This window comes from Halichoeres trimaculatus, unplaced genomic scaffold (genome assembly GCF_033239565.1).
Source record: "Halichoeres trimaculatus isolate MK-OKI-2021-1 unplaced genomic scaffold, fHalTri1.1 fHalTri1_scaffold_13, whole genome shotgun sequence".
Taxonomy (NCBI): domain Eukaryota; kingdom Metazoa; phylum Chordata; class Actinopteri; order Labriformes; family Labridae; genus Halichoeres; species Halichoeres trimaculatus.
The window spans coordinates 23,695,739-23,716,791 of NW_027437191.1; the positions used below are offsets into that span (position 1 = coordinate 23,695,739).

The following is a 21,053-nucleotide window of genomic DNA, read 5'->3' on the forward strand; positions in this document are numbered from 1 at the left end:
AACTTTCTGCCTGTGTATTCAGTATTTAAAGATTAAGAGTAGTTTTTTACTCATATTCTAACAGAGAGGAGCATCAATCGACCTTCAGAGACAGGCCGGTGCTCCAAAATAAGCTGCTTTGCTAACAGCAACTCAAAAAAAAAAACACAGACAAAAAATTAACATGACAGCAGCAAGGAAGCTTTTCAAGTCATGTTAGTTCCACACAGCCAAGGCTAAAGATCGAAGGATAATGATTCTTGCTCTTCCAATAGTAGAAAACCATAGGTACACTTGGGTCTGAAAGTAGTTCCGGGGGTTAGTACTTTTTGGATGCCCCGGGACTTTGGGGGCGGGGCCTGCAAGCTGAATGATTTTGATCGGTGGAGAAGCCACAGTGTTTTATTTCCCCCTACCTCAATCCAAAATATGATGACCCCCAGCTGTGATTGACTTTGTTTGGTTACTCCTAAAGAATTCCTTAGCCCCATTTCCACCATGAGGTTTAGTTCAGTTCGTTGGTACTACATACATTTTGTGGCATTTCCTTGGACTAAAATCAGAACAGGTCCCCATATTACTGACCTGTACTCTTACACTTTTTGGTGCCCCTCTGTTAGGAAGCCAGACATACTGATCCGACCCCCAAAGGTTAAGCTAGAAACTTTGCAGTCTGTCGATTGGTCAAAAGAATCCTCTACGACAGGGGCTGCTGTATTTCTCTCCTGGGGCACACAGTCTTCTCTGACACAAAGTTTGATTGCACTTCGTAACAAAGAGCCACAAGCCAGTCACAAAGAAGATGAAGTACTGATCTTCCATCATTGCTTTTTGTTAATTATGTTGCGTTTTTCTTCTTTGTTGGATATATTAGTGGGGTACACTGTGTCACACTGCTATGGTGTCACGTCATTTGTAGCTGACTTGGCTGTTAGCATCTGGCTTACACACACGTTTCCGATCCGTTCTGTACCGTACCAAAGTGTACTGATCCATACCAGCCCACTTTGGTGGAAACAGGACTTTTGAGACTGATAATGTCAATGTGTTCCTAATAGCTCCTTGTGTTCCTGTTAGCTCCTTGTGTTCCAATTTAAAGACTGACCCTGTAAACGGGAACCTTTAGCTGAATGTTACAGCGTATATCCAGTTTATTTAGCATTAAGCTTAACGTGATTGCAAAATTAGCAAAGAATGAAGGGGATAAGAAAAAATCTGTAATTTATTGTTATTTTTGAAGTTATTTTTGGGGGCTTTTATGCCTTTAATAGGATAGGAGAGAAGACAGTGGATAGACCAGGAAACAGGGAGAGAGATTGGGTAGTGACAAAAAGGGCACAGGCTGGATTCAAACCTGGGAGGACAAAACTTATGGAGTGCAACCTAAACCACTAGACCATATGCACTACGAAAATATAATTTCACATTTTTATTTTAAATTTATGAACTGAAACTATTAGACTCCCCATTGTTTTTTGATTTTTAATTCTTTCTCACAGATTAAGGCTGCTTTTCATTCCTTATAATACTATAAAAATAAGGGTGATATAAGTCTTCTGATGTTTGTAAAATTCATATTTAACTCTTGTAATTTGTTGCCTCAAAGACAGGAATTGAATATTTGCTGACCAGTGTTTTCAAACAATACGGATCAATATATCAGAGCATAAAACAATGGTTGAGTCCCATATGGAATATATTGACCAAGGAGCTTTTTACTGGGTTAAGAGTGATCAGGGGTTGCTGCTTGTTTAACAGAGCTGACGTTTTTACCATATAAAGATAAATGCGTAGCATTCCATATTCCAGTTCATCAGCTCCCTCTGGAGCCGCCTGGATCTCTAACCCTCCTGTTTTTCTGCTGGCTTGTCTATCTGAGTCAGTGTTTGGGGTCAGAGCAGTGTAATCTGAATTTAAAGGCTTAAAGGCCAAACCATAAGAGCACCTGACACAACCTCATCTCTAATCTGTGCTCTGAAAAATGCCGTCCTCCTCGCCATCTCAGCGGTAATCTGCGGAGCGACAGTATTGTTTAGTGCGATCCTCAGGAGGAGCCTCCGTATTCTTCTGGACCAATCATTATGCATTGAGTAGGCCATTAGGAAAATGAAGACGAATGGGTCGCAGGGGTGAGGTGACAAATTGTTCACACTGTAGTGGTAAAATGTAGACACTGGTATAATTCTCTGTTGTAAAGTTTGCCCTGTTTAATAATGCGGCCTAAAGGTTGGCGCTGGAGATGGACTTGCGTTCTCAGATTCATTTAAGTAGAGGAACCAGTTCTGATATCCGATCCCAAAGAGAAGTTCCAGATATTAATGTCCACCTTCTTGATTTTGAATGTCTCTTAATCACAAAATCAGCTCTTTGTTTCTATTCTTTAACAACAATCGAGCAAATAATGGTCAAGCTCTATCCATAGGCAGAGGAGGGGGTTGAGGCAGACATGGACACTGACACAAAAGTATAGAGCCCCATAGGAGACAGTTGAGTAGGATTATTCTTGTAAAAGTTAACAGTCTATTTTTAGGAAAATCCTGACCCTACCTTTAAATAGATATCAGCTTCAGTCATTCCACATGTACTCGGTTTTTTTTCTTTACTAAAAACATCAGCAGTCTTATCCCACAGTAGGGCAAGTTATTATTTTAACAAGGGTCTTGGATCAGTATCGATCAATACCCAAAGCACAGGTGTTAATGTTGGTACTGGGACCAGAAAAGTCAGATCACAGTTGAAGTTAAAGGATTAAATATTGAGTAATAAATGGAAGTTGCCAGTAAATAGCCATTAATCTTTCTCCAAATCTGGCATTTTTTCCCATACCTCTGTTTTATTACCTTTGACTTGTGTACCACACTGTGTAGGTTTTGGTTCCTCCTTAGACACTCGTGTTTCACACGGATCAGGATCTGTTGAAGACGTCCTCTCAAAGGGCTGACAGCTCAGGGACACACAGCTGGATGTTTGGAGCTGAATGCTGCTGCTAGAAAATGATTATCAAGAAATGTGTTATTTTTGGGGTGATCCTTTAACACCTATTGTAACATCAGAAACTATTCTGGGCTCTTTTCACTCAGCAGGATCTGATTGGTTAATCTGTGTGTTGATGGACGAACACTTCAGTCGCTCCGTCCTCCATTGTGTCTATTTCTGCATAGATTCTCAAACGTGTGTTGTCTCCTGTGTGTCTGTGCTTTAGGATGACAGCAGCAGCAGCGACTCTCAGGCGGACGCAGATGAGACAGCGAGCCCTGCTCCTCTAGTGGTGGATGTGGAGTCCATCACTAAGACTGTGACCAGCTCACTCACCATGCAGGAGTACTTTGCTCAGAGGATTGCTCAGCTGAAAAAGACTCGAGTACAGACCCCAGAGACTGAACCCTCTGGAGAAGAAGAGGCAGATGACACTCCAAGTCCACCAGGTGAACCAGATCCTGTTGACTCAGAGGAGCCAAAGAAGAAAAAGAAGAAGAAGAAGAGCAAGAAGTCAGAGGAAGAAGAGACAAATTCAGCTCAAGTTGAAGAAAACGAGATCCAAGCACAGGAGCGTCCGAAGAAAAAAAGAAAACTGGCTGAAATAGAAGAAGCTGAGCCCTGTAGCTCCCGCTCTGGTGTGGAGCAGAACTGCGAGGAGCTAGCCCCATCAAAAAAGAAGAAGAAGAAGAAGCATAAAAAACACTCAGAGGACACTGAGCTAACAAACGAACATGAACCCACTGAAACTGTGGACTGTGAGGTCAGTCAGAAAAAGAAGAAGAAACAGAAAGAGGAAGTGAACGATGTCAGACAAGAAGAGGCGGAGGAGCTGGTGGAGAAGAAATCCAAGAAGGATAAGAAGAAGAAAAAGAAACAACAAGACGAGGGGGAAAATGTTTAGATGACAGTTTCATTCTCACCATGAAAACACTTGAACCACAGCGAGGCCAGGACATGTGGCCACAAACTCATCAACTTTAGTGATGTGGATGGACTAGTTCAAATATTTCAGTCAAGCTGATCGGAGCTGGAGTTTAACTTTGCATCCTTGAAAAAGCTGACTGTATATCAGTATAGATATAGCATCTCCTCCCAAAATGAAGCCAAAATATTACCAGTTTGTAGTTTTTCTCTCTTTTGCTCTTCAGTTCGACCATATATTGGCTGCATAAAACAGACATCATATTTTTACTTCTTTTCTTTCCATTCTAACTTTCTTTTTTCCTCTTTTTTAAGTTATAATTTTGATTTAATCCCCTAAAAGTTAAATGTGGTTAAAACATGCAGTTCTAAAAGTGTCCACTTGAGGCAGGCTCCAAATTTCTTGTCAGCCACATACACACCCATTCAAAAATCCACCTTACACTTTATTTTCTTCTTACAAGTCATCAATGAAGATCTTAAAGAGGGGGTAGTCTTTATTCTGTCCCTCTGGTGACCCAGTAGCATCTATACATGATTTACAGCTCAAAAATTTCCCCTTTTTCTTTCCCTGGGGTTTTTCGAAAAAACCCATGTTTCAGCTTCTGTGTGAACACTTTTTGGCCACTGTGTCTTTAAGGCTTCTCACTCCACACCCCCCTTTCCTCTGATTGGCCAGCCCTCTGTGGAGGCTTTTTGGGGGCAGAATAATGGGCAGGTCTTGGTGTTTAAAGCTAGCCCCTTTTAACATGTCATGAGCCAATTAAGAGATCCTTATGGGATGATATATTCAGGGAGTCCCATGACTCGTGATACTTTAATAGCCATGTTTTCAAGCGTGAGAGCAGAAAACCCTCTCTTTAAACTCAATCATGTTTTGATGCTCAAGTGGCAATGAAAAAAAGGAAATCAGATTTTTATTAAGAAAATTTTTTCTGGTATGTTTTTCTCTCATGTGACAGTCACAGACAATTTCATACCAACAAATCAACTTTTCCACCAATTTCTAAATTTAAAGCTTTTTCTAAAGTAAATGTGACATGATAGAAATCTGTAAAAATCTATCTTTATGAGATGATGGATAAATCTCGTAGATGCAGGAAGCCTGTATCACTATGTAAATAAATCTTAATCCTCATGTATTTTAACTGTGTTTTCATTTTTTTGTGCCACTAGAAAAAAATCTGTGATAAGGAGAATCTTAACTGGAACTCTACACATTCCCCACAGCTGAGAATCAATCGTCACTCTTTCCATTTCCAAATGTTTTTCTGGAGGTTACGACACCCTGGTTGAACTCCTAACAAGCTGATCTAGTTCAGCGATGACAGCGGGCAGAATGAGTCAAACAAGGAAAGAGGAAACTACAGCTGTCCAGTCACGTCAAAACATTGCAGCTCGTCTTGTCACTGTTTTGGGTTTGTTTTTAAAGAAAGTCAGTGTTAAAAAATCAGGTGTTTGCTCTCTCCTCTATGTCTTTACAGGAGCTCTCAGTCCTCAAAGGGACAAGTAGATACTTCAAATTGTGACTATTTTTCTGGAGACAGGGTGAAGGCATGAGATTTCTGCATGATTCTGCTTCTCTTAACATCATTTAAATTACAGAATGAGTTGGAGGATTGAGAGGAACACCAGGTGCATAATGAGGTGACTTTATTTCCACAGACTCATTTAAATGTATCCATTACTGAATCGTGCTGATGGGAAATCTTTTCAAAGCCTTTAGACGTCCTCCAGCCACCACGTCTTTTATTCTGAAAGGATGCAGAGCGACAGCAGGCTGATACCGCTCCCTCCCACACTGTCATCATCCCACGCAGAGAGCTATTACTCATTTCAGGAACCCCCAACTCAGAGTTTTATTACCTAATCTGAAACTTTGGATACAGACTCAGTGTGGATACTTTCACTTTATCCCACTCGAGTGACAAGGGTTGAGGCTGGGAATGCTGGGTCCAGTGTCACTTTGGGCCCTTTGACCAACTTCTAAGCCAGGGATTCCCGATGGGGTCACAAAATGCTATGCATATATGAAAACTATACAAACAGCATATTTCATCCATTATTGTGAGAATATAAATAAAATTGAGTTTAATTTAAAATAAAACCATGCAAACAGAATATCTTTGATCAGTTTTTCACATTTTTAGCCCCATTTCCACCAAGTGATTCAGTTCACTTTGTCGTAGTACGACACATATTTTGTGCCGTTTCCTTTGACTAAAACCAGGACAGGGTCCAAAATCACCAACCTGTACCGTCCCACTTTTTGATACTTTTTTGTTGAGGAGCCAGATATACCAATCTGACCCCAGAAGGTGGAGCTAGAAACACTGGAGTCCTTTGATTGGTTGATGCTATGCCATGGTGTCACACTATCATATAACTGACTTGGCTATTGGCATCTGGCTTACACACCACTTATCAAGAAGGGCATGGTTGGCTGTGGAAACACAAACAGGGTCAGACTGTACTGATCCAACCCATACTACATTGTACTGATCATTCCAGACAGCTTGATGGAAATGGGGCTTTAGTTGAAGAATTTAATTTAGCATCTTAACGACATGGAGTGTTTGGATTTTAGCATGAGCCCATCTGTTCCTACAACATCACATCACCAATTGACTCTCAGTCTTTACAGATCAAAGGGGATCCTGAAGATGACATCATTTATTTTGATAATCATGTTGATGGGCATTTATGCTGCTGGAAATGTCGACAAAGCTCCATGACCACAGAGCATCAGCTCTGCTATCATAATGCCAGGCTCATAAAACCGCATATCTGTCCCCCAAAATCTGCCGTACACAAACATGGCTGTTTGTTACATCTGCCTTGTGAACAGGACCTGCAGTAATGTAAATATAAAAAGCTGAAGGAGTATTGTTCCCTTATTTTAAGATACTTCACATACATATAAAAACATTACAACTCATTTCCACCATTGCTGACACCTACACTGCTCCTTTAAAGGTAAACTCCAATTAGGGGCATCCTTGAAACAAATTATTGTGATGTTACCATTCAGGTTGAAGCCAATTTGTGCTTAAAATTTAAAGTCGACTTTTTAGTCAGCACTATTAGACTGATCATGAATTTTTTTTTTACAACTTTGTTCTCAACATTTTGGCTTTGGCTTCCCCAAGTTTTTTTTGTCTCATCTCTGGCCCTAATACTCTTTCATAGTTTAAAAATAATAATAATAATAAAAACTTAAAAATTTTCAAAAGAATTTAACATCTGGGCATCTCATTGTTTTTTTCCTGAGGATTGTCTGGTGGTTATTAATCCACGTGATTTTAGATCTTTGTAACCCTGTTTCAGATTGAAAATGTCACCTTTTACAGCCTATATGTGTTCTGAATGGTTAGGTCTTTGAATAAAACTTTCTACTGACATCAATGAGTCACTTTAAATGGATTTAATTTAATCAGATTCAGCCACATGAATCTTTGCCTCAAAAAATCTAAAATTACTCCCTCTACTTCTTTTAACACTAAAAACTAAAAGGGTTCACCCCAAACTCAGCCACCCCCCCTCCTCTCCCTCTGAAGGGCCTGGGGTCTCAGTCCTACTTCCCCCCCCCCCCCCCCCCCCCCCCCCCCCCCTGCTGTGACTCCACATGTGTGTGACTTTCGCTGACTTCACATCAGCGTGGCTCATGTCGCTGTCACAACAGCAGAGTGAGAATGGCCCAGTATATCACTGATGTGCCTGCTCTGTGCACAATCTGTGGCTTCAGGTGCTGTTTCCTCTTCCTGTTAGACAGAGAGGGGGGAGTAATTCAGCCATGAAGCTGAGCTGACTCTTCAGTTTGAAGAAGTCAGCTTCACCAAAGACGAGGGTTTGTTTAGGATTTTAAAAAGATGCACTCTGAGCTGTGATCAGTACCTGCAGAAAGAGTGTGTGAAAGTTTCTGTGTGTGTGTGGGTGTGTGTGTGTGTGTGTGTGTGTGTGTGTGTGTGTGTGTGTGTGTGTGTGTGTGTGTGTGTGTGTGTGTGTGTGTGTGTGTGAGCTACTTCATGGCTGCAGCCCAAGAGTATCCTGTCAACAGGAACTCCTGGGTTTGATATGCACCCGCTCCTGCTCCCGACCACTGAAGGAAACTGATTTGCTCCCCGGTTTTATCTCCACTCTCGCCCACAGAAGTGAGCTTTCAGATTCTCCTCAAACACTTTGGTAAAACAAACATTTCTTGAGAATCTGTTAGATTCTGACACCTGCAGACGCGGCTCAACCTGTCCACTCTCTGTATTTTGACGTTTATTGCAGAACAGGTTGGATAAGTTTGCCTGGTGGTGGTTTCCTTGTTGACAAGGAAAAACTGAAGTTGCTAAATCCTCTTTCTGTCATCACAGCAACATTCAGAGCAGGGGTTACACCTTAAAAACAACAAAATGAAGAAGGAAAAACTTTGAATTTACACCCTGTTAATAAACAAGCTACCACGGGATGCATTTAAGTTAAATGAGACAGTGCATCATGTTGGGGCTAAAGTGTTTTGTTGTGAGGCCAGTTTAAGTAGTTAGTGGTGTTGAAATGCTCCCTCTCTCTCTTTTTCACGGGGCTCAACTTGCAATCAAGGAGGAGCCGAGAGTCCTCCGGGGCTTCTCCTGGAACCTGCTCCTCAAATAAAAAGGCTCCCCCCATCCAGCAGGAAACACTGAATCATAAGTCAGAGGCAGGAGCCGGTGCGCGCACACATCTGTGCTGAGTCCTAAACCTGGTCTGACATCTGAGTGTGACACTCCGCGGGATTTATTTTAAAGAAAAGACAGATTTTTTTTTTAATTCCACTCCACGACCTGTGAGACACAGAGAGACCGAGAAGCGCATCTGAAGTTTGGAGCGAAGCGCGCGCGCACATGGCAGCCCTCATCAGCGCGTACTCGTCGTGGCCCGAGTCCTTCGAGTGTCCTCCAGGAGACGGGGATGTGTCCGACGGGCACGGGCCGCACAGGAGCCCCGCGGACAAGGCTCCGGAGCCGCGGATCAGGCGGCCAATGAACGCGTTCATGGTGTGGGCCAAAGACGAGCGCAAGCGGCTGGCGGTGCAGAACCCGGACCTGCACAACGCCGAGCTCAGCAAGATGTTGGGTGAGAGGAGGAAAAGTTTCCAAACTTTTTAAATTATTATTCCACAAAGTTTTTGTTTTATCAGCGTTAGTATTTTAGGCTACAGTTAACACTTGGATTTTAAAAACTATCTCTAAAATCTGAACATTTTTATTCCCATCAGGCCTTGGCTGATTTACGCACATTTTCTCAAAGTTGATGAAAGAATGTAAAATTGAATTGAATCAAACAAAGCAAAACAAAACATTTAAATGATAAACATATTATTAATTATGGTTGAAATTACAGATCACATAAATGAATGTATTAACTTTATGTTGATTAAAACGTTCCGCCGGAGTTAAGAGTGCGTCAAAATCTAAATTCGTTCGTTTTTTTTTGTCACAGAGAAGAAGACAAATGTCTTAATTGTGCTGGATTTCGGATATTTTTTTTTTTTTTGGATTAGTGTTTATTGTTAAACCCTAAATCTGGCGCCTCTGCCGCCCCGTTCTGCCAATTTAAGACCACATGTAAGATGTGATTTCAGAAATAAAGGTCAAAACTGCTGCTTTTTAACGCCACATGTAAGATGTGATTTCAGAAATAAAGGTCAAAACTGCTGCTTTTTAACGCCAGATTAGATAGAGACCTCTTTTATTATTTCACAAAATAAAAGTAAGTGTCTTTAAAAATAAAAATCAAAAATCAAAAGGGAAAGATCAAAACACAGGATAATTTGAGGTTTTATTAGATTTCCCTTTTCCTGTCCTACAAGAAAAAATGTTAACTTAAAATAATATCTATGTATATATTTATTGCGTGTTTTATTTATCCTTTATAGTTTTCATTTTTGGTGGTATGTCTTGTTTTTAAACAGCTTTTCTTCTATGTTAAGTTTTTGAAAGCAGAAAAATTCAACTATTTTAGTAAAACTTTAAAATCTTCTCATCCAAATAGAAGAAGAATAAAATACTAATGAAATGGCCAATGAGAATTAAAACAAATAGATATTAATGGGATAATTCAGGGTTTAAACAGAGTTTAGAGAAAAGGGGGGAAGGGGGCTGTTATCAGAGAATGTAATCCTGAAATAATAGATTGTGTTTGCAGCTTTTCTAAAGCTCTAACTCTTCTCCCTCTGTCCTGCAGGAAAGTCATGGAAGGCCCTGACCCCCCCTCAGAAGCGACCCTATGTGGAGGAAGCCGAGCGGCTTCGCGTGCAGCACATGCAGGACTACCCCAACTACAAGTATCGTCCTCGCCGGAAGAAGCAGCTGAAGCGAATCTGCAAGCGTGTGGACCCGGGCTTCCTGCTGAGTGGCCTGGCCCCAGATCAGAACGCCCTCCCTGAGCAGAGAGCCCTCTGCCACCCTCTCGACAAAGACGAGGGTGGCAGGTTCTCCAGCCCCAGCCCCGCTCTGCCCAGTGTGAGGAGCTTCAGGGAGCCGGCTGGGTCCAGCAGCAGCTTCGACACGTATCCCTACGGCCTCCCCACGCCACCGGAGATGTCTCCTTTAGACGCTATGGACCACGAGCATGTCCCCCCCTCGTATTACTCCAGTAGCTCCTCTGTCTCCTGCTCTTCCTCCGCTTCCTGTCCAGACGAGCATCACCAGAACCAGACCCACATGGGTAGCCCGCCCCCGTACCACCCTGACTACACCCAGACCCAAATCCACTCTCACATATCTCACATCCCCCACATGTCCCAGAATCCTCCTGGTCCTCCTGGTGCTGGACTCATCCCTCCTCCTCTGTCCTACTACAGCCCCTCATCCTTTCCCCAGATCCACCATGGGCTGCACCAGGGCCACCTGGGTCAGCTGTCCCCTCCACCAGAGACGCAGGCTCACCTGGAGACTCTAGACCAGCTGAGCCAGGCCGAGCTGCTCGGGGAGGTGGATCGCAACGAGTTCGACCAGTACCTGAACTCAACTGGGGGCGGGTTCCACCCTGAGCATGGCGGGATGACAGTGACAGGACACATCCAGGTAGCGTCTGCAGTGAACGCTTCTGCTGCTGCTTCCTGTCCAAGCAGCACGTCAGAAACCAGCCTCATTTCTGTGCTGGCGGACGCTACGGCGGCTTACTACAACAACTACGGCATCTCATAAGGGTCAGACTCCATCAGAGAAGATGTGGGGTTCAAGATGCTGGGTGCTAGTCAGGAGATGTCATCTGTAGATTCAAACACTTTGAGCTCTATCGCAGCACTGGGAGAAAATCTGGGTGCAAGTGGGGACAGATTTCAGCGCCCTCATCTGTACTTTTAGCTCTTTTAGCTTGATTTAGCATCCTAATCCCTGGACTGATTTCTGAGCAATACGATTGTGTGGAGCCAAGAAGAACAAAGAAACACGGAGGAATTAAAGGACACCTCAGGGATGCGGACACAAATATTAAAGATTCTTCCTCCATTTGTCAGAACAATCCTGAAAAAGACTTGTCGCCCTCTTGTAAATGTTCCCGTCGCCCACCGCGGCTTGTACAGGCGCTCTCTCGAAGCTAATTTAAGTTTTCTGATGTTCCAATATGCTAACTGTGCTAATGCTACTCCACGCTTTCCATTCGAATGTTTGTACTCCATGTTCTCCTGAGTTGGGGAGTCTTACCTCAGTAGTTGTAATTGAATGAGGTTTTAGTTGGACATTTCTTATGCAATGAAGAAAAACACAGCGTTTATACTTCCTCTCAAGTACTTAATAATATATAAGCATAACCTCTGAGATGAAAATAATAATGGTAACTATAACTGTATGCTGATTTAGGTTTGTGAAAGACAATAATTTAAAATAAAGTTACATTTTTCTATAAATAAAGTCGCTTACGTTTTATTCCCACTCTGACACCCACTCTCCTGCTCATTTTTCCACATCATCACTCTCCATGCGTCTACTCTCGCTTTCATTTCATCCCGGTTCAGAGGATTAGTGTAAAACAGGCACAGCCGCCGCCACCCGCCTCCATCCCCTCCATCCTTTGTTTTCCGGAGTCTTTTTCTGGGTGCCATTCTTCGGCATCTCCTCCACCCCCGCCCCCTCACCACCTTTTCTATCTTGCTGATGCAGACCTTTTGGTAATCTGTGCAAAATAAATAAAAAAATAAATCCCAGGGCCTCGTTGACTGTTTTACACCCTCCTCGTTCCTCTCCCCCCTCCTCCTCCTCCTCCTCCTCCTCTCCTCTTCTCTTGAATTTTTCTTTTTCGATAAAAAGGAATTCGGGGGGCTTTTGACAAATCCTGGAGTCTGGCTGGTCTTCCTGCATTTTTTGGGAACGGTTGAGTCGTGCTTCTTGTAAAGAGGATGTGGCTGAGGAGCGGTGTTTCCTGACTGATAAGGGAAAAGCTTCTCTGCGTCAGGATGTTTGGGCCTGGCTGGGCCCTGCATTAAAGAGCCAGAGAGAGGGAAGGGAACCCGCTGTTCACTGAGAGGGAGGAAACGCCGCCGCTCTGATTAGCATCTTACTTACCCGTCTTTACTTACCCAGGTTTTTCCAGGAGAGGCTTCAGAAACCTGCCCTGAAACAGCAACAACACCACGAGCTGAAAAACCCCACACACTTAACTCTGGGTGACAACATTTATCAAACACCAGCTGACTTGTAGTCATGCTCTTTCCTTCAGGGTGAGATCATTACCCTCAAACCTCTGCAGAGGGTTCACAGGGAGTATTCTGGACGGGTGGAGCCCGAGGCAAACGGGGTGAAGCATCAGTCCCACAGTCAGCAGGGTCAGCTCAGGGTGCTGGTGCAGACTCCCTTTGGTAAAGTTGTCCGGCAGTCAGGTTCACACCTCAGGGAAGGACACAAACAAGGACAAAGACGTCAACAAAGCTTTAAAAGGAGTGCCCAGGATGAGCTGCAGGAGCCTCAAAATTAGACCAGGCTTTGTTTTTAGAGTTTGGTCACAAAATGTACATCATTTCACAATAATTTCATGAGAACAGTTAGAAAATGTTGCACACCAACTTTAAGGGGAACTGTTAGAAATGCGGCATTAAAAATATGGTTGAAATTAAGCATATGAGCAAGATTAAACTTATGTACTATTAAAACAAAACTTTGCCAAAATGTTGAATTTAACAGTTTTCAGTAATTGCAATAATTTGGGGGGAGTGTTAATGCTTTTTTGCCATTTTTTAAATCATTAACACTGGTTCTAAAATTTAGCTGGACTTTTAAGAAATGAAAAACATGTTGCATTATAGTCTTTAAATATAGATTACATCCCTCTAAAATAACTTAAATGTATATATAACTGTGTTTTCATGCGTTGAATTGCTGCCGTACAGACAGTGATAGTTCCACGCATGCTAAATATTTTTGACGAAAAAAGCACACAAGATAAAGCATGTAGATTTCTTAAGACACATTACATCTATCTAAAGGGACTTAAAGCTGATTTTTAATGTGTTTAATTGTTACTTATGTGGCCTCGGTGCACAAAGGGTTAATGAGTCAACACCTGAGAAAATGGTAAGTATCTTTGATTTAAACAAAAAAAATTACGCCGTATCAAAGTCAGAGATAGTTTCAGATTCAAGGAAATAAAAGCAAACATTTTGACACGTCTCCTCTTTCCTTCTCATCCTCGTCTCTGCTTTTACTCGGAGCTTCCTGCTCATTACCTGAAGCGGCTGCCGCCGCTCTTAAAGCCATAATAAATCAACAAGGAAGGCAACAGAAAATAAGGTGTCAACAAACACTGGTTGTCTCTGTCAGCTATCCTCTTAATCTGGTGTGGTTTTAGTTAATTAGTCTCCTCACTCAGCTGCAGGAGGATAATTTTGAGAGCATTTGGAGTATGAGGATGACGGCTGAACAAACAAACGCCTCCTCTGTTATTTCTCTCTGATTGCTGACTGGCTCAGCTCCAGTCTCAGGTCAAGCCCGTGGAATGAGTCTGTCAGGTAGTCTGTTATGTTTCCTGTTTCCTCCTCTGCAGTCCTGTCACTTCCCTGGGCAAACAAACAACTCGGCGGTGGAACTCAGCAACCGACCATCGAGGTAACGACGATGTGTGTGTGTGAGGACGAGGCACACAGCTGTGTAAGGTATTATCCATCTGCTGAGGCCGAGGTGAGCTGTGATCACTTTAGAGATGGAGGCCTCCGGAGGCTCAGGAGGCTCTGTGTCTGGTTGGTCCAGTGTCTATTGTGTGGACAGAGAGCAAACGTCCAATCAGGTTTGTGTGAATTGACGTTCTCCGTGTACTGACTCCAGGTCAGGAGGAAGTGGATGATTTGAAATACGTGACTGGAGAATATTTGAGCCTCAGAGTGAGAAGCTCCATACTTTAACTCCTGTAGCCTCACATGCAGCAGAAATTAGGCAAGAATTGACATGGCACATGGATAGTTTCTATACAGCTTAGATAAGGGTTAAGATGAGGGATAAATTTCAGAATTCAACGTCACAATGGTGGCCCTGTGATGTCAACCACAGGAAGGGGAAGCTCAAAACTAGCTGTGTTCAGGGTTGCATAACAAAAGGTAACCCTAGCTTTTAGCAACTTGCTAATTAACGTTAATGAAAGGACTTTTACAAGGACTTTAAGTCCGGGGCCTATGTTGCCATTAGCTTCTGTAGTGTTTAAATTATTACCTGGCTTTGTCAAGTACTTGATTCTGATCGGTCAAACCTCAGAACGATGGTGAACAATGTTCAACAGTAAACCGATCAACATGCTAACATGCGTTCTTTCAAATCAGTCCCTGGATTGAACAAGTACATTTCACCTTTGTCTGTTGACACTGTGATAAGAATGCTACTTACATTATCATGTTTTATCTGCAGGCAAGATATTTTAACCAAGGGGCAACTTCCTGTCTTAAATTACAAAACCTTTGCTGAAGTGTTGAAACTGCAGTTGTTCGAGTGTCCATTTGAGGCTGGCTGCAGAAAAACTATAAACCACATACAGACCAGGTCAAAATAGCGATCTTTACAGCAGGAATAAATATGTTAACAGCCGGGTTCAAAAAGCAGTTTGAATCAGAATACCACACTTCTATAGATATTAGATATTCACAGTTTTCCCATACAAGGGCATGTATGATTATACTTACAGGTGGGCATCCTGTAGTTGTCTATAAAGAGGCTTTCAGCTTTTCCATCGACGTTGGGTTTTCAAATCTCTGCATCAGAAACAAATGGGTGAGGTGGTGAGGTCTTGGAGACTTCATCCATATATCATACAGCCTATGGTCCTAACATTGGGTCTTGTCCTGCAATCCAGGCAACAACATCAGGTGACAGCATCTTTAAAGCTTGGTTTATGCTTGACATGTCTGTGAGATCTGTGCAGCTTCATGCTGACGAATGATGTCATTTTGGTAGCCTCACCCCCCCGCACCCTCTGAAAATTTTAGCATCACATGCCTCCAAAAATACTGAACTTCTCCAAAGAGATATGCAGACAAACAGGAGCTCCTAGTGTCCAAAGTACAAAAAATACTGGCATTTATATGATCCATAACACAGAGATTGGTGCGATAACCATGTGATGAACAATTCCTGGCGTGAAATGGTGGCCAAACTTAGCAGAAAAGAGAAATTGTCAAAAGAAAAAAAAAAAAGTAAACAGTGTAAAAAACTTCTTCTATTCTGGTTTAGTACTGTGGCAGACGTGCTTTTGCAATACACTAACCCTTGGAGTTTGGGAACAGATGCTACATCTTATTTCTGTGCGTCACATTCGTGTGGGAGGCATAACCCAGCTCTAAGGCCCCATCCATGTTTGTTCACGTCTTTAAATCTCTTTAAGGTCACTGAAAACTCAAATATGCCTTCCGAGGTGGTGGTTTTTGAAAAATGACAGCAGAAACAGAAGTTTGAAATACTTGAACATGGCAGTTGTTTGCACCATGGGGTGCACGGTTTTTAAAGAATCCTGTTTACAATCACAGCTCCCTCAAGAAGATACTTCTCACATAGGCACAGTGATGTTTACAACCTTCTCTTCATTTATGATAATTTTTTTTTTCTGTGTTTTTTAACCCAGAAAAATATACAGTTTTAAATCAGTGAAATTACCTCTAAATCAGTGTTTTTTGTCAATTTATCAAAGTCTAAGTCTAGCTCACTTACTGGGGTTACTAATATGGCAACTGTAGCCATTCACTCGTACTTGAATGCAAATATTTGCAGTTGTTTGATGTTAGCTGATAAGTTATTAGTAATGTATGTTGTTTTGTCTTGAAAAATGGCTCCACCCATCTCCAGATTTTTGACACACATCATCTTTTAATTCACATTATTTGTGGAATACCCTGCTGTTTTGTGAGAGCTGTTTTTACATGTTGGAGATTGAAAAATGACGCATCTCCTTTGTTGTTAATTATTTAGAATTGGACGAGGCAAAGTTATTTTCTGTTGGAGTAATTTAGTCTTCCTGTTAAGCCCTGCAAACAGAGAAAAACAAACCCATTACAACATCCTCCTCACAGTTAACGCAGTGAACTTTACACCAAATTGAGCGACTCTGCTCGAAGGATAAAGACACACTCACATCCGCAAACACTAAATGTTGTTGGAGTGCATTTCCAATTGGAGTGTGTTACAGCAGCATAATAACCTGTTTACAATTTGTACTTGGCCCTAAATCTGGCCAAAGGAGGAGAAGAAGGAAGAAAAAAAACAGACACACACATCTCACAGCAAGGGATTATGGGTGCAGCTATTCTTCATCTCATTGTGGCTCAACAACAGGCAGAGTGTGGGGTGGCAGGCAGGCGTATACGTCGCCGGACGAAGAATGGACCAGACTCGTCGAGGGACAGGTGCCATGTGGCAGAGGATGCGCGGGGACACAGATGGGGACCCCTGGAAAACTTGGGGGACTGTACGAGCAGCCAAGGGCCTCCCACCCGTACCTGTGCTGTGAATGCTGCAGCTGAACGGGATCCGGCACCTGTTCTAAGCAGATACAGGCACAGAGGGAGGCCAGCGCGTGGCTGCCAACCCAGGGAAGGAGAAGGCTAGATTTCCATTTAGCCAGAAGCACGGCCTGATTAGGAGAGAGGCACAGGCTCTGCTGCAGAATGTGCACGGAAAAGGGATTGAGAAATGTGCACAGCTCTGTCTTCCAAAACTATGAGCATGTCAGGAAACTTCAGACTCATGAATAAGTGTTTCTGCACGCTTATATCAACTGCATTGAGTGCAAAAAAGGCCACTAAATTACAGTTTTATCAGTCTTCTAAAGATTTGCTAATTTTCTAGTCTAGTAAATTGATTCTAATGTTACCATTTTAATATTTTTTCAATTATTCATGCTCAAAATTTCAAATCTACTTTCTCAGACTTTGAGCTTCTTATGTTTGGCTCAAAGTATATATTGTATTTTTTGGCAAAAAACTATTTAAGTATTAGCACACATTTATTTTTATTTTCAGAGCAAGTAATGCAAAAATTGCAGCGCATGTCCTATTTTCTCCTCCTGGCCTGCATCGCTCTCCCTCACCCTGGTCTGTCTGTGCATGCTGCAGCGCTATCTGGCTTGTTTTTGACGCAGCAGATTCTCCCAGGGGTGGTGTAACTCTTCACCTCAATGTGGAGGGGGATGTTCCTATTGTGCTTCCTAATTGCAATGTGGTTGTTCCATTTGAGAGATATGACATCCTTATCTGCCCAGTGTGTGAAACTGGAATAAACTGATTGATGTTTGGTTTGAGATGTCATTTATTTCAGACGCCTGTGTAAAACTGAAATCTTATGAGCGGGGATGAGGATAATTAAGAAAGTTGACTAAGCACATGGTTTTATTTTTTTGTTTCTGGCTTTAACAAAATTACTGAATGAATCGGTGACTACCCATACCGAGCCTCTTAAAGCCACTCTTTTTCCATTCTAAGCTCTGACCCGTTGTCCCACACTCACCGAGTTTACTCAGAGCATATCCTGGAGAGCAGACGCACTAATGACTCAGATGAGTGATGTTATAAGTTTGGTGGTGTGAGGGAGCCCCTTTTAACAGCTCCTGTGGAGGATAGACAAAGCAAAGCAAAGCAAAGGAGACACAATGTGGGACGTTGAGTTTAAAATGCTAGTTTCACGTTCATATATTTGCCTGTTCGTACTCCACGTTTTAAAACTAGATTATCAGCAACAAAATGTGTTATTTTTAGTTACAATTCATCAATATCTGTGGTAGGGCTGGGTACCAAACTTCGGTTCTTCTATGGCACCGACCAAAACACTTCTGTAGTGCTGAGTATCAAAACATGGCTTGTCTTTTGGTGAAAAGTTTTGGAACCCAAAGGGTTAATCATGTGATCAAGGTCTGATAATGCACCGCTGACTGGCTGTAATGTTACACATGGTTGCGGCATGCAGGTTGTTGCCAACTTCGTGGCTTTGCCGCTGCTATATTTGTAAGACCCCTCTATTAAAAAAACCCAACGAATCTAGCGACTTTTATGGAGTTTGGAGACTAAGGTGAAAACGTGTATTGATCTCCAGCACGCACTGCTTTTCAAAGAGCTGCACGGAGTGCAGCGCTGCGCCCCTCCCCTATCTAAAACACTCAGACAGGCAACAAAAGTCCTCCTCACTCACGTAGCATTGATTGCTTTCACACTCGCCATCCATACCATGCCCAAGCATCAGGACCAGACAGCTGCAACTCGTTGTAGACTGGAATCAGGACGATCACATTCACCTGCACGCAACTACTTAAATTACTTCTGCTGTGATCTGGCACTGTATGGAAAATATAATTAACTTGCTTTTCAGGGGGTTGGGTGCTGTCATTGGGGGTCCTGTCTTTTTGATCAGCTTCCTGATCAGAAAGACAGGATTGATATTTGATGGAACTTTAAAGTCTCTATGACACCACACTGACGGACAAAGTTTATCAGGGATTTGTGTTTTTCTCTGCTGAAAATGATTTCTGTTATTAATTTTGCAGTGATGGTGTACACAGGAGCCTAACTGTCAGACAGAAGAAGGACAGAAAAGCAGGAGAAAGCCAAACAGGTGAACGCTAAAATATAAACTAAAGGCTAAAATTTTGCTAAAGGCTAAAACACAGGTTAAGCTGTTTGTGATAATGTTCATTCCAACCCAATTGCGGCAGTTATTATGCAGTTTGTTCAAACTTGAGAGTCTATTAATAAAATTAAGGGCTACTTTAGCCCTAATTTTCAGAGGGATGCTGATATATGTGTGAAGACTTTCTGTGAAGAGTCCAGATAATTTCCTTAAGCTTCTATCAACTTGGAGCCTCCGTACAGGAACAACAAACCTCATTTACAGCCTCTGACCTGGAGAAAAAGTGCGTCAGCCATGACATATGTTGTTTCCTCCGCCTTGATGTCGGCCGTTCACACTCAGAACTTCTGGGTAAGAACACTCCTGACTGACCCTGGCCCTTGGTCATTCCAGCATCATTTCCACGCTCAGCCTCATTCCTGCGCGTTTACGTCGTGGGTGTAATGCTCATGATGTTGTTGATGTCTGAAGTCAGAGGAATCCCTTCCTGCTGGATGCTCGGCCTCATTTCCTTTAAGACTCAACATCAAAAATGAGACGCATGGAAATGAGTCACAGAGTCGTCCCCCAGTGTTCAGACACGTCAACTAAAGTATGGTGTTGACAGCTTCAAAACAGGATGTGAGTGAGATGGCTCTATGTTTATTACAGATGTCAGTGTGCTTAAGCGCGGTGATAACTGAGAGCTTCAGCAGCTACGGTCACGTATGCTCTGTGACCTACAGGTGGTCGTACCAGAGATGGCAGGGAGATTATAGGTCACACAGAGGCCAAGCTTAAAAGAGAGTGAGGACAATTTACTTTGTGAATCAGGAGACACGTTACAGAAGCATGTTGCTACCATTCAACTTATGTAGTGAAAGTTTCCTGTTAAAAACAATATGCCTGCATGTTTTAACAAGGTGTTTTCACATTGTTGTGACATCTATGAATTATGACTTTTTTTAATAATAAAACACTGTTATGTGAGAGTTCTGTATCTATCTTGTAAATATCTTGTTGCAATGGGAAAAACTAAAAAGTCATGGTTTTATATTTTTTTTATAAATATATATTAGTTTATTTATCTATTTATTATTTTAAACAGCACAGTTAATTTCAGTTTTTCTTTAGATCTGAACTTTATTTTGTTATCTCAAGACAATGCGGTACATAGTTTTGTTGAAGAAAACAACAATTTTATAGGGCTTTAAAAATTAAATCAGTAGGTTGAGCACTCATTAGTCAGATGACAGTGTGCTGAGCTGCCTTTGAGACTGGTAAATCCTGATTCTTTAATTTGTGAGAAAAAATAACAAGAAAAATATGAGGAGATCTCAAGAAAAAAGCTGAAATTAGCCAGATACCCTGAGAGAACTAAGTATGTTAGGTGTACAAACTCCTGACTTTTAGGCATTTCTGTAAACCAAAAACTTTGTGATCCAACAAAAACATTGTACGTTTTAACATGTCAGATCTTTCTTTCCCAGCATGGCAGCCAAATGCTTATGTAACAAAATCACAAAAGTCTAACAATACATTGATCTTTCATTGGTTTACAATATTTGCACATTTAAGGCATAAATAATTATATCACACCTGATCCTATCTTTTCTTAATTCTGCTTATATATAACAGACTGTAAATTAACATGGCCGTATTGACACGGTGTTAAATAGACACCACTGATTTAATGTTTAACTTTACTTACTCCACGTGGTGACTCTCCATCAGGTGGGTGTGCTCTTTACATGCCTCTATCACGAAGGCACGGCTTCGATTCCCGTACGCGACAACTACAACAGCAACTTCAACTAATTTACCTGCTTAACTTGGTAAAAAAAAACTTACTGGATTACTTCCTTTGGTTTATAAAGCTGAAAAGAAGAGCAATACCCAAAAGTAAATCACAGTAATCACCCGTTCAGCGAAGAAATCGATGCGTAACATTCTTACGTGATTACGGCTCGAACGTACTAAAACGTTGCTTTTGTGTTGTGTTTAATGATCGTAGGTTTTTAGCATTCTATACGGCTAACGGAATCTACGCACTATATACGGCTAGCCGGCAAAGCTAATGATTAATATCACGCTTAAAATGTGTAAATATATGCTTTTTTATTTCTAAAAATGATTTAAAAT

At 42.0% G+C, this 21,053-nt stretch overlaps 2 protein-coding genes and 1 long non-coding RNA gene across 3 annotated transcripts in view; 2 read left to right on the forward strand and 1 right to left on the reverse strand.

Annotated features, from left to right (window-relative positions):
- Window positions 1-4,173, forward strand: part of pinx1 (PIN2 (TERF1) interacting telomerase inhibitor 1) — a 31,804-nt gene extending 27,631 nt beyond the window's left edge. Inside the window, exon 7 of the mRNA XM_074685919.1 lies at window positions 3,182-4,173. Coding sequence (XP_074542020.1) covers window positions 3,182-3,859 — 678 coding nt within the window. The 3' untranslated portion in view covers window positions 3,860-4,173. The remainder of the gene's footprint in view (window positions 1-3,181) is intronic.
- Window positions 4,174-8,559: 4,386 nt separating this feature from the next.
- sox7 (SRY-box transcription factor 7) lies at window positions 8,560-11,945 on the forward strand. The gene is made up of 2 exons (XM_074685052.1): window positions 8,560-8,979; window positions 10,090-11,945. The coding sequence occupies exons 1-2, from the start codon at window positions 8,748-8,750 to the stop codon at window positions 11,052-11,054; spliced, it is 1,197 nt and encodes a 398-aa protein (XP_074541153.1). The 5' UTR covers window positions 8,560-8,747; the 3' UTR covers window positions 11,055-11,945.
- Window positions 11,946-13,383: 1,438 nt separating this feature from the next.
- LOC141802243 (uncharacterized) lies at window positions 13,384-20,849 on the reverse strand. Its single transcript, XR_012599462.1, has 5 exons — window positions 20,623-20,849; window positions 19,305-19,451; window positions 17,820-17,919; window positions 15,008-15,076; window positions 13,384-14,090 (listed from the first exon to the last, which is right to left on the reverse strand). It is a non-coding gene; the product is annotated as an uncharacterized LOC141802243 (long non-coding RNA).
- Between the last annotated feature and the right edge of the window lie 204 nt (window positions 20,850-21,053).

What these genes read in the sequence shown, in the direction of transcription:
- sox7 (XM_074685052.1), top strand. Translation starts at nt 8,748, where the DNA reads ATGGCAGCCCTCATCAGCGCGTACTCGTCGTGGCCCGAGTCCTTCGAG. An exon ending in CGAGCTCAGCAAGATGTTGG is followed by an intron (nt 8,980 to 10,089) that starts GTGAGAGGAGGA and finishes TCTGTCCTGCAG; the next exon opens with GAAAGTCATGGAAGGCCCTG.